This window comes from Galeopterus variegatus, unplaced genomic scaffold (genome assembly GCF_000696425.1).
Source record: "Galeopterus variegatus unplaced genomic scaffold, G_variegatus-3.0.2 Scaffold3259, whole genome shotgun sequence".
In the NCBI taxonomy this organism is placed as follows: Eukaryota; Metazoa; Chordata; class Mammalia; order Dermoptera; family Cynocephalidae; genus Galeopterus; species Galeopterus variegatus.
The window spans coordinates 22248-36191 of record NW_007729370.1 but is presented as its reverse complement, the minus strand read 5'-3'; the positions used below and the strand labels follow the sequence as shown (position 1 = coordinate 36191).

The window sequence follows — 13944 nt, the reverse complement described above, 5'->3', positions numbered from 1 at the left end:
ACCAAGAAATATGAACGAACAAGACATAAAAGAGGAAACTCAGATGACCAACGAAAGTATGAAAAGAAACTCAATTTCATCAATAATCTTGGATGTGTGTATTAAAATTGCTGACCTTGGTTTTAAATTTTCTGAGAGAAAATTCAAGAGCTTGTTTTATCCTTTAGGTTTATGTAGGAAATAATACACATCAAATTTGATAATATATGCATTAGTTTTAAAATTGTCTTTACGAGGTACTTTTTATGAAACATTTTTGAGGGTATATATGCTTTTTGCATTAATAATGGAAATTTCATTGCCCCTGTCCCCCCAGAACAGAATTCTATTTTTTTTTTAATATCTAAGCTCTATAAGACATTTTCCATTCATCCAGAATTCAAATACCCAGTGAATATTCTCCAAGAAAAGTGCATCTGAAATACATCCTTTCTCACTTCCCAAGTGTCTTCTCTCTCTGCTCTTTGGCTGTCATAACCCCTCACCATATCCCTTCAGCCAGACTTCTACCTTCTGAGGGCACCCAAATGCTGAGCCATCCTACCCCCTCATCTGTAACCCTTCTTAATAAGAATATTGTTGGCTCTCTGGGGAATGGCAAAGCTCATAATTAAATTTTCAAATCTACCAGACACATATCCTAAATCTGTGTGGGTTTCATAACTACCCTACCAAGTCATTTATTATGTTTGGAAAACTCTGTTGTGAAAAGCTAGAGGAGCTGAAACATATGATAATCATATGCCAGTATCCGTCTTTGAATCCAGAATAGCCTCAAGGTGGATTAAACTGAGTATATTCAGCAGATATGGAGTTACGGTCTTCTTTCCCTCCAACTGCAGGTATTTTGCAGAAAGGGATGCTGCAGCAGCTCAGCAGGTCCTCTCTGACTCTCTTCATCCAAAATGCAGGTAATTGTTGAAAATGAAAGATGGATTAGGTAAAATTAACCTCATCTCCTTCATGGATCTGTTGATGAGATTCTCAGGAGAGTCAACCCACCAAAAGTGAGGCTTAAAGCTCTTCCAAACACGCCCTTTTGACAAATGTTGAGCAGGAGGGTTAAAACTTCAGGTAACTACTCCAGGATTTAATATGTAAAGTGGCACCATTCAAGTGAGATATGCATTTAAAGGGACTGATAATGTCACCAGTGTCCAGGAAGACTGAGGAGGTGGCATGAAAGAAGGCAGGGTCTAGGAGTGAGAGTTCAGAGACAAGGAAGCATAATGGGGAAATAGAAGGAAGAACGAAGTCATGAAATCAGAGACCAGCTGAGAACGTCTAGAATTGCTGAGGCTTTTTTTGTTTTTGTTTTTGTTTTTTTTGTAGAATTCTAGATTCTAAATTATTTCTATTTTCATTTACCTTTCTAAATTTTTTTTCTTTAATTGACTCCATGAAGGGATATCACTAAAGAGGAAATAAGGTATTTTTTTCTTTGTTTTTGTGTTTTATTGCTTTTATTTTACTTTAGAGTAAGTATGGGTAAGAATTTATTAAAGAAATATAAATTCATGAGAAATGTGCAAAAAGCAAACATTTCCCAACTTTTTAATCTAATGTAATCAATTATATTTGGGCTATTTTTTAATGAACGGAAAACCATATTAGATTAACCTGATGGAAAATGTCAAGGAGCCTTTCTACAGCCATGACTGTACCTGGTTGGAGAAACATTTCAAACACTCACTGAGGCTGAACACCTCATTCCACACACTGTGACTCCATCTACCCGCCAAGAGACAGAGATTTTATTTTGCAGTTTTGTTGCACAGAGAAAATTTATTCTTATATTAATGTATTTCTAACTTGATTAATTTAAATATTAGTTTTTTTGTGTGTGTATCTTCTCATAAAGAGTTCCACTATTTTACAATCATGATTTTATATCACTTTATTCTCCTCAGCATGCAGATTAGTTGTTAGTATTCACATTTGGTGAATAATCAAAAATTTTATTATAATATTCCCAAAATTAAGGCATGCATTGACTTGGGTTATTTTCCCATACCTTACTATTATACTCATTCTAGCTTCATTTTGCTAAGGTTCATTAAATTGATATTACACTTCCCAAATTTACATTTATAACCTTCTATAAGATTAAAAATTCATTCTTTACTTTTATTTGCTTTAAGAAAAACAATAAAATCACTAAGCTCTTTCTTTATATATTACATGGTTAAAATCAAGCTATTTTAATTTTGACTACATCTTCTGAGTTGCATATTTCTGTAATGTAGAGACCCTGAGCTCCCTCTAAGTAAAACTGGCTGGGGAGTCTGTGTGTACTGTCAGGTGGCATTTCCTAGAGGAATATCAGCCATGAATCCTTTATGGTCCTTGGAAAGTAACAATCAGCTTAAAATATTTTTTAATTAACCATTGAAGGGGGATTAATTTTTTCTGTGAGCCATTCCCAGATAAAAGCTTTATAGTTGTGTCTCCTGTGTCAGCCATCAGAGAGGAGGTATTTGAGGGTTGTGTGACTGCTCTTAATTTAAGAAGAGACTAGAATTTGTGTGCTGTGTGTGTGGATATGTGTGTGCAGGCGTGTAGATAAAATTACCATGTTTTGTCCCTCAAGCTACAATAAAATTGAATAGGTGAAGTTCATGTATTAATTACTTAAAATTGATGGTAAATGTCACTGGATACAAATCAGAATGTTTTGAAAATGCTACTGTCTTTCTCCATTGACATCTTGAAGGAAGTCTATATTGACTGATTATGATATCGACATAGGTTCTCTCAGGCCCTGATACTCCAGGTGTTCAACATTGAGAAGTCAGTATATCCTAAGGAAAGTAACTTGAGGGATAAAAATGGATTTAAGTTTAAGAGGAGAATATTGACTGTTAGTTTTTGTTTTTTCCTGAAGAGAGATATCCAATTTGTTTGGGCAAGGACATCCTACAAGTAATCAAATGAATGGAGGTCATTTGGCTTTTTCTTATATTTCCAATGCAGATAGAGATTTAAGTTAACGAGTATGGAGATATCATGTGTTTATAAAGCTTTGCTGAAGAGAAAATAGGTGCTTATAAGTTCTGATATATAAAATTTCTTAAATTTCACACATAACTCACTTCGGTCTGGATGTGGGTGCGACTTTTAAGGTAAAAAATCTCCTGATGCCTCTTTGGCTGACTGGTTTGTTGGTTAGAAGTTACACCTTAAAAAGAGGTGGTGCATTTTAACATGAATTAAAAGCAGTTGCTTGGAATTATAACCATTCATTCACAGAGTAGAAAATACACATAGTTAAATACCAGTTTCGTATAATGTTTTTGTGGTTGTGTGTTGTGTGTATTACGAGTATTTTAATGTAGTGTTTGCTGTGTATTCTAGAGAACTCTCCTTTCTCCTACTTAGATGGAAGCTAAGTGTTTGTAATAACTCTAGTTTTTAAATTTTATTTAGTTCAAATGCTAACTACAATTTTGAGTGTGAAACACTGAGTAAAAGTTACGTCAGTCACAAAGAAGAGTGGATCATGGTTTCTGCCTCCAGGACACTGGCAGTGTGGAGAGAAACAGGAAAGGGGTGGATGTGCAAGTACACAAAGTAACATAGAATGTAAGGCAGTATTTTCAGAATGCCTGTGTGATAGAGCCCTTTCCTCAAACCGTCTTATTCAGAAGCTCAAATTGTAGAACATATTAAAATGAAACTGCTATGGTTTAGCAGACTTAGCTTAGCAAGAGGAAATGTCATTTTTTGAAACAAAATTTTTAAAACCTATATACATCCTTCCTTCCCCCCTCCCTCCTCTCCTTCCTCCCCCCTTTTTTCCTTCCTTTCATTCTGTTACTAACTCAATCATTTATTTATCAATAAACATGTATCTGGCATCTACTACATTCTGGGCATCACAAATAAGGCTGAGGAGGATAAATGCCAGGAGATAAAACCAAACAAAATGCAATGGGAACTCATGAGAGGGGGAGGTAACATCTAGAGAGAGGAGAGAGAGATACCAGGCGAGGTTTCATGGAGGAGATGGTGTTTGATAACTAATGACAGCGTGAAAGTGGGTCTTAATGTTTGGCCTTTAGGGCTGTCTGCCGCTGCTGCACTAAAGTGAATAGGGGGTAAGTAGCATGTCCTTAAATAATTCCATTTCTGAGCTCCATATACATTGTACGGTGGCTTTTGAAATTGATAACCTTTAGATTGATTAGTGTTGAGTAACTGAGTTACAGACAACTCTGCATATAGTTAACAGTTTTAACACAGCGTTAAAAGAGAACAAGTACCAGTTAGAGATTAAATCTTATTTATGTATATATTTATTCATTCACTCAGCAAATTCAACAAAGCAGATTGGGAGAAGAAAAGGATGGATAAAGCAATTGGGTGAGTGTGGGATCTCATATATAAAGACTGTCGGTCTGAACCAGAATCAGAACATAAGTCTTAAGAGCATTGTGAAAGATGAAAAGAATTAAATTCCATTTGTTCTGATGGAAATGTACAATCCAGCTGAATTTTTTTAGGACACTTATATGGTTTTGGATTTATTTGCTGGTTATATGATATTACTTTGCCTGTGATCAACTGACAAAATAGGTAGTTATATTTGTATGGAAATGATTTTCGGAAATCATTTAGAATTACATTTGGTAGTTTTCTTTTAAGGATTTCTATTAAGTATTGGGCTTAATTAAATAAAAATTTACTTGAGAAGTGTTTTTTAACCCCCATTTCATCCAAAACTATCTCTTACAGAGAACTTTTTTTCTGTGCTGGATTTATATTAGCAGAGAGGATTTAAGAACTCAGTTCCCTTTAAATTTTAATAGACATATAGCAAAGGGACTAGAAAATATACACTGTGTTAGGACACATTTCAACTTTTTTCTCATTTAAAAGTAATATATGATTTGTTATAAAAATTTAGAAAATATAGGAAAAGTAAACCAAAAGATCACCCCAATCCTATTACTCTAGCATACCCATATTAATATTTTGTGGCATTTCATTCTAGCCATTTTTCCATGTACATATGTGTGTATATAATAAAACTTGTTGTGTTCTATTCATACTGTTTTATGTCCTGCTTAAATAGTCTTTAAGAATATAGTTTTAATTAGCTGCAATATGTTATATGCGATTACTATAACATTTCACTATATGGGTTTTTTTAGGATATTTGAATAGTTTCCATGTCTTCACCATTATAAATAATGCTGTAATGAATATCCTTGTGTATAAAGTTTGTCCACTTAGGATTTTTTTTTATCATATATTTGGAAGTGAAATAACCAAGTCAAAGCACATAAACTCTCAATTCTCTTGGTACACATTACTGAAATTTTCTGGTAAATTACAAACGTCAAGGTTTTGATAGGGTAGAGGGGAAAGACAATCTGTCACCTGATAATTTAATAGTAATTTAAACATTAGATTTTCATTTTTTGAAATGCTTATTTCCCATATATGACACGCAGTTGATTTTGTGGTTTACACTTTACAGGTACTCGTTCGCAATCGTGGGCATCAACATAACTGATCTGGCATATAATCTGCTGGTCACCGGAGCTCTAAAAACCCATTTCTACAACATCGCCCCAGAAGCTCCAACATTGTCTCACTTCCAACAAACGTTCTGTAAGTGTCCTGTTGCCTAATTATCAATATAGATTTCTATAGAACATGCCAGACAAGGGTTGAAGCTGAGAGATCTTTGTAATTTGGCCGCTTTGGGGCCTTTGAACTTTCTTCTTTGGTTTTGATTTTTTATTCTCATTCAAAAACCTACACATATATTTTCGGGCATTATGGATTTTTCTCTTTCCTGCATAATATCCAGTGTATCAACTTGAGTTGTAAAAATGCTCCCAGAAAGTAGGACAAAAAGTCATAAATAAAAAACAAAGGTTGAGAAATTAAAGGACCATTTCAGGAAGTCTTATCTCTAAATAATAGGAGTGTCAGAAAAAGAACAGTGAAAATTAAGGGGAAGGAATCAAAGAAATAAGTTAAGAAAAATTTTCAGAACTGAAAGATGAGTTTTCATATTTAAACTAATACTCAGCAACATAACAGATTAAAATAGATCCACACCAAGGTCCATATGATTGTGAGATTTTATGACACTGGAAAGAGATGATTCTGAAAATTTCCAAAGCTGTCACATAAAGAATTGGGAATCAAGATGACATTGGACTTTTCAACAGCAACGTTGTATTTTAGAAAACAGTGGAATACTGTCTTCAAAAATTTGAGAGATTAAAAAAAAAGTCTAAGGGAATGCGATTTTCAGTTTAGAATTCTATACCCAATCTCACTTACTAATTAAGTGTGGGAATAGAATAAAGACATTTTTCAGTGCAAGGTCTTAAACATTTTATCTCCCTGTACCTTAGAAAGCTCCTGAAGGATATGTTCCTCAGTTTAGAATTCTATACCCAATCTCACTTACTAATTAAGTGTGGGAATAGAATAAAGACATTTTTTAGTGCAAGGTCTTAAACATTTTATCTCCCTGTACCTTAGAAAGCTCCTGAAGGATATGTTCCCACAAAAATAAGAGAATAATCCTAAAAGGAATAAATGGGATTCAGAAAACAGGAAGTCTATCGCAGGAGAGAAGTGAAGGGAATCTTCAGGATGAAGGTGAAGGGAAAGCCCAAGATGATATCTATGCAATAGGCTGAAAATAATAAATCTAGACTTTAGCAGGTCAGAAGGATCTGAGAGAGACTCTGGAGAATATAAAATTCACATAATACCTACCTTGTTTGAACACATCGAGAGGACACTGGCATATTTAGGGGAACATTTGAGGTTGAATTCAGTGAGAAACCAAGCAAATAAACAAAGAAGGCAATTATTAATACTAAGTAAAGTGTGACAAAATAAGTGACCATGTGGCTTGGGTGGGTGAAAGGGAACTAAGTCCTCATCTTCTATAAAGGGAAGGAAACAAATCAAGCAATGGAAGGTATGGTATTTAGATATGGAGATCAATAATCAAAACAATCGACTGAAAGAGTTGAAATGTTACTTTAGGGAAGCAGGAATTAGGGCAAGAGATGCTGCTGTTTTTTGTTTTGTAACAAGACTTGTTAAACTATTTGATTCTGAGCTATGTGTATGTATAACTTAGATAAAAATAAAAAGGAAATTTAAAATGCATATACTTTATGACTTGTTAATGGAAAATGTAAGTCCCTACATACATTATTACAGCTCCTTCTTTGACACTTGATGATTACCTTTACTCCTGTAACAATTCTGACCATCTCCAACAAATATTAAGATTTTACTACAGATCAGGTTCTGTGCTGAGAAAGACAGGCATCTAAATAAATAATTAAAACATAATAGGTAGACTTTTGTGATTGAGGAAGTAAAGATACTGTTTTATTTTATTTTTTCCCATTTATCTATTTATTGGCAGCTGGCTGCGTTAGGGATCTGAACCCCTGACCTTGGTGTTATAACACCATGCTCTAACCAACTGAACTAACCAGCCAGTCCAAGATACTGTTTTTAAAAATTTTAAAGGCCTATGGCTGGCATAGCTCGTTCAGTCTGGGCATCAGGGAAAGCTCCCCAAAGTGGATGCCACTTTTGATGATACCTGAATGATGAGTGGCAGGAAATAAAGCAATGGTGGCTGAGTGGCCCTGCCAGAGGCAGTGACATGGGTAAAGGCCATAAAACAAAAGAATCTGATTAATTCAAGAAATAGAGCATATGGTTTGAGAAGGAGGTGACTGGAGATGACACCAGAAATGTAAGAGCAGGGATGAGGACAGATCCTGAAGACCTATGTGAGCTATGTTTAAGAGTATAAACATAGGTAGGTAAATAAAACCTCTTGCTATGTATAAAAAGTTTGTGGAAAAATAGAATTAAAAAATAATACGTATGTTTACATAAACTTTTTGAAGACCCCCTATGTATAGAATATAACCTATTCTGTAGTTACCATGCTCTAGGGAAATCAGGGAGGCAGCTTTGAGGGAAAATAGAATGAGTTTAGTTTTAGGCATACTGAGGGTGAGTTCCTTTTGGAAAATCTGTATGGAGCTGCAGAGTGAACATTCTAATGTAAGGCTCTGGAGCTCTGAAGAGTTAGAAGGCCTCAAGCTACAGATTTGGGATTCATCAGCAATGAGGGTAAGATCAGAGCCACACAGTAGGGGAGCTCTCCCAGGAAAGAATCAAAGTTAGAATCATCATGAATCAGCATTTAAGGACAGGAATGTTTGTTTTGCTCACTGCTGTATCCTCAGCACAGAACCTGGTATAGAGTAGAGGCTCAGGAACTATTTGTTGGATGGATGGGTGGATGGATAGATGGGAGGCAAAAATATTGGATGATATTCTTAGCACGGGGAAGGAGAATCTAGTTTCTCTAGAAAAAATCAACGGCCTGGATTGATGTGCTTCCAAGAGAATCCTATTCCAGATGAGTATGCATGCAATAAGATTTCTTATTTCCCAAGGTCCTTATCTGTTTTGGAAACAGCAGCTATCCCCCTATGGACTGGGGTGTAGGCAGAGGGACTCAGTCCTCTCCAGAGCAAGCAAACTGTTTCCCAGATTCTTTGTTCCTTCATCAGACATGATCTGTTCCACACATCTCTTCTGTAATATTCTTGCAATTACCTGTGTCCTTGCATATATCTCTGCTTTCTAATGACTGAATGCAGTGAAACAAAACTAATACACATTCAGGCAGTAACGATTATCCTACAGGCTTGAGTTGGAAAGCCAAATTAGTATTCAAAGCAAGTATTTCATCTAGGTGGAAGAATATAAGAATAAAATACCTCTATCATTCTGACTTAACAGCATTACTCAGTGAACACTGTGCTGCCAAGGCAGTAGGCTACAAAAAAATTGCATTTAATTTAAAGCTCCACTGAGCACACAGCCTTGCTGAAATGGAGTGAGGTTGGGTTTAGCAAGCAGAAGTAAAGCACAATGGCCAGAAGAGGAAAAGGAATTATCTTTTCTTTGACCTCCAAAAGAAGAAATTAGTCATCAGGAATAAGAACCTGGGGAACAGAATGCACTGGAAAAGGCAGCCTATTACAGTGGTGGAAAGTCAGCTGGTTTCAGGTCCTGGCTTCCAGCTTCCAGCTGTAATTGTGTAATTGTACACCATTCAAGTATTTTGTCTAAGCCTAATGTCCTCATCTGTAAAATGGAGATGTGATATCTGTATTACCTACACCACAAAGCTGTTGTAAGAATTAAATGAGAGACTATAAGCAATAGTCTGGCCTCTCTTTTCTCCCTCTCCTCTCTCAGCTGACAAATCATCAGCTGAAATTGTATACCTATCTCCCTCTCTCCAAGGGACCGAAAATTAGGGAGCACAGCTCTCTACCTTTTCTTCAGCCTCATTACCTAATACTGTATCTGTTACATATTTGTTAACTGGCAGATGGGTCAACTGAACAATCGATCAAATGAATTTTGAACACTGTCTGTAATATTATATGAATAAGTAGAGTTTTATGATCATACTATGTACCTTGGAAGCCAGGCCACCGTTTCTGCATTTTGATTGAGATCATGTATACAGTCTCTAATTATTTTCCTGACAGGATAGAGAAAGAGAGTCCCAGGGAATCAGTCTGCAAGCTTTAAAGCTTGACTTTTGTAGCTTTATGAGGAAGTTCTGAGAATGGTGCCAGATTATGAACCACCCCCAACTCTACCCTAACCCTAGACCATTTCTTAAACCTTTCAAAGTGCGTTTCCGTAATTGCGTGTAAGGTAGAAAAATGACGAAACCAAATGAATCTGCATTCTGCTAAAACACAGTGCTACACTGCATAACCTTTTAGTTGCCAAAATACCTGCACATTGTAGGAAAGTGAATTCTTCATTAAAAGGTGACTTTTCACAGTGACTGCTTATCATATCAGTGGGAGTAAAGGCACTGTCATTCATGAGATACTAATGAGATGCATCATGGGTGATTTTAATTCATAGTATTAGAAACCTGACTTTACATACGAAATAGCTCAGGTGCTTTCATTTGAGCTCAAAGACCAGTCAGTAAAACTATGTGTGTATTGAATATAGTTAAGGAGAAAAGAAATTATAAATTATCGTAGTTTTTTTTTAGAACCACGAAGATCGTAATATTTAGAAGGAAGCCCTGGGAACCTAAAAGATGGCATCTTCTAAAGCAATGGTTCTCAAACATTACTGACACGAGATTTATTTTACTGAATTCCAAGTCTGGTTGAATCTGGGAGGATCTGCGTTTTTAACAAGTACCCTAGACCATTCTTGGGATATTATAGGAGTTTGCCCGGTTACTGAAATTTGATGGATGATTGAATCCTTTTGGTTGGACAAGATACTGAGATCAGAGGAAACAAGTTCCTGTTGGTGTGCACTAAAACAACCAGGATGATAAACAGACTCCACATCATGGCATGTGAGAAATGGTGAGGAGAAACAGGGGAGCTTAACCTGGAAAAGAGATAAGCTCGGGCATAAAACACACTTCGAATACTTGAGTTGGAGAAGGGTTGAATTGTTCCATGAAATACAGGGTAATAGATTTTGGCCCAGTGTAAGAAAGAACCTTGTAGGAATCAAGTTCTTCATCCATGGAACAGTCAGTGTTGTCACCAGAAAAGTTCAGGCCTGGATGCCGCCTCGGGAGAGGAATCCAAGCATCAGATGAGCACAGGTGGCTCCTGGGGTGACTGATCCCTCGGATTTGGGGCTTCTCTAATGTGGCCAGGTTTCCATGACAGTGGTAGTCAGCCCAGGCTGGTGTAGCCCAGAGACCAGTTGGGTAAGGCTGGTGTGTGCCCCATCAGAAATTTTAAAAGCAGTCATGTCAGTTATTGCATGTGGAGGGCCCAAAGACAGGCTAGTCCTAAAAGAAATGTGAAATAGATAAATTCTCTCTCTCTCTACTGTTCCTCCTGTGTTTGTAGAGAGACCATGTACTTAAAGATGTATAAGCAGACTTAATGATGTCTGGAATCAATAATCAGAGGGGTGAGTCTATAAAAGTGGGTCAACATCTGGCAACATGTGCTGGGGGGAGGTCACTTCTAATTTTGTATTATAGTGAGATATAAATAAAGATTTTTTAAAAATGTGTATAGAACTATGTTGAAGGTTTTCCCTTACATAGCTAGTTGCCAGAAGAACATGTTTTTCTAAATTCTCCTCCCATGCCCCTCGTCATCTCCACTGCTCACCCCTTCCCTGTTTCCATTTACACGTGGAAGTAGAAGAGTTGGATTCAAACCAGGTTACTGGCTGCAGAGTCCTGGCTCCTGTTTTCTACTACCTTTTAATGTTAACACATAGAAACACTTGCGTAATATTTGTTTTTCTTTTTTTTTTTTAACTAGCATTTTTTCTTTAATTTTTTTTTCTAATATATAGAGACACCTGAGCTTGCAGTGAGTTTACTACATGCAAATATCTAGTATTGCCTTTTTAAAAAACTGTTTACATTTTAATTCTAAATGTGGTAAATAAAAAAATGAATGAATGTAGTGGAGAGAGGGGGCACAGTGGGGAACAGAACACGATGAATAGGTGCTTGTATCAGATACTTAACATTTATTCCAAAAATTTTCCCAATCCAGATCATTCATGGATAACATTTTTGAGACACAGAAGTATTTGAATATGAAATTATGCTTTAAAGCAAAAAGCCTTATCAACAATTTCATATAGTTTAATAATAATCAGTCTGTGTTGTTCCGAGTTGATTTACAATTATTATTGTTTCATAATAGGTTGTCAGAACACATTTGTTTGATTTGTCAGGGTAATTTAAAACTTTAGTTAAATTAAGTATCAAGAGAAAAAAGGCAGAGCGGAGTAATTTTGAAAAATCGGACCATTATGTTAATTTAATTAGGAGAGGAAAACTCAAGTAGCCACTGCCTGCCTTTCGTGATATGTTCCCAATGTGATTCATATTCAAGAGATGGCAGGCTTGATTTGTCTTCCTGCTTGAGAGGAGCGAGAACAATTCTAGGACCTATTGCAAAAATCTTGCAGATTGGCAGTTTCTACTGCACTGGTTTTAAAGAATAATCTTAAACAGTCATATTTGCTATATTTCGATGTTTTCTTTGAGCTGCACAGTTGCTGTTGCTTTGGTCAACATCTCCTTCAGCATTTAGGATGATTTTGAATGTGGTATAAGGACTTTTTTCCTCCTGCATTCTTATACTGTCTTATCTCTCACAGGCTACTTGATGCATGAATTTCATAAGTTTTGGATTGAAGAGGACCCCATGGACATAATGGAATTTAATCGTGTGCGGGAGAAATTCCGCAAGAGGATCGTAAAACAGCTGCAGAACCCAGACATGGCACTGTGCCCACATTTTGCTGCCTCGGAAGGTTTAATCAACATGTAGTTTCCCACACTGGTTTTAATGGGTACCCTGGAACACTGCCTCATTGTCGTGTTAGATCTCTGCTTAGGTCACAGCTCACACACTGAATGCACACGGTGATTGTATGCATGCCTTTTGGTACAGTATTTTCATCTCTTGGTCATAATTCCAAGATCCCCAGATACCACTATTTCTGGAGTATCTGTCATCCGGTGACTGCTCATATTGTGGCATTATGCAGTGTTACATCTTGCCTTGACACCCAGGTATGGAAAGAGTTTTCTATTTTTTTAGATTTTTTCATCCCCTTCATAATTCAGCATTAAAGAATCGTATTTCTCTAGCTGTATTTTGTATGTTAAGAGGGTTAGCTGAATCTTGTTCTGTGAAAGCCTTTTAATTTATTAATATGTTTCATGACTACTGCTGCTAGCTTCTTAAGCCAGGTTCATGCTTGGACCTCATTCTGATAAAGTATAAGACTTTAAAATAATACAGACAGACACATGATAAGCCAAACTTTTCCTGCAAACATCGCTGTGCTTCGCAAAAATGTAATGAGGCTTACAAGAAGTTTTAGGTAGGAGCTGTTTTTGTTTGAAGTACTGTAGAATTATACTGTAACTTACCCCCAGTTGTCCCATAGTCATCTGGATATCAAATTATTTTATTCCAATAATTTCACTGGCTTGGATACCTAAATATGTTTATGATGCTTGGAGCCTCAGAAAAGAAGTAAGCATATTTCAAAAGCTGCAAAAGGTTTTTCACTGCCTGCCTCTTGCTGAACTCAAGAGTTACACCCTGGCACTGTTCTGATCCAGGCATCTTTGGTTGGGGAACTGAATACTGACCAGTTTGTTTTCTATGTCAATGGGCAATATTAAAAAACAATTTGCAAGAAAATACATTGAAAGAAAGGAGCCTAAGCTATGTCACTCTTCAGTATTTCCTGAAAATAATGACCTTGTCTTGTATCAGGAAAAGAAGTAAATTGCTTGGAAGGGGAAAAGTCAAATCATTCCAAAACTGCTAAAAATCATTTTAAAAACCATGATTTAGTTTGGAATTATGATTGTAGTCTGTTGAATAGTATTTACCATGGCATTTCATACCCATGGTATTTTATACCTTCTGGCTATCGATTTTAGTATCATTAGATGTTTGTGTAATCACTTGCTTATTTAAATGAATTTTGAGTACTGCCTAACTGTCGGTTATATGAATAAATTACATGTCACACTGTAACACAGAGTGGATTTCATTTTGACATTTCTGTGCTCGTACAGCTTCTGAATATGCAAATATATGAGTGGGCAGAATGTCAAAGACAGACAACCTGGAGCTGACAATAAATCACGCCATTATTCAGAGTAACCAGGTGTAAATTAGAATGTCTTATGTCTGAGAGATTTCTTTAACTAATTTTGAGGCCTGATGGTGCTTTCATAAAAGAAGGAATGTTTCTTTGTGACTGACTCCCTGCGAAGCCTGGTTTGGCTACTGCTAGATAGTGATGAAGAGACAGCATTAACTGCCCATTGTTTCCTTGTCTGTTCTAGCTCCTCTGGAGTCGTGTTCT

The 13944-nt window shown here is 36.3% G+C and overlaps 1 protein-coding gene across 4 annotated transcripts in view; it reads left to right on the top strand.

Annotated features, from left to right (window-relative positions):
- ELMOD1 (ELMO/CED-12 domain containing 1) overlaps window positions 1-13610 on the top strand; it is a 62843-nt gene extending 49233 nt beyond the window's left edge. For 2 of the 4 annotated variants that reach the window (XM_008584429.1, XM_008584430.1), the window contains exons 8-11: window positions 843-911; window positions 4312-4362; window positions 5483-5616; window positions 12211-13610. In XM_008584429.1, the coding sequence (XP_008582651.1) occupies window positions 843-911; window positions 4312-4362; window positions 5483-5616; window positions 12211-12383 (427 nt within the window). In that variant the 3' untranslated portion in view covers window positions 12384-13610. The remainder of the gene's footprint in view (window positions 1-842; window positions 912-4311; window positions 4363-5482; window positions 5617-12210) is intronic. The other 2 variants (XM_008584431.1, XM_008584432.1) reach the window with 2 other exon arrangements.
- The last annotated feature ends 334 nt before the right edge of the window (window positions 13611-13944 follow it).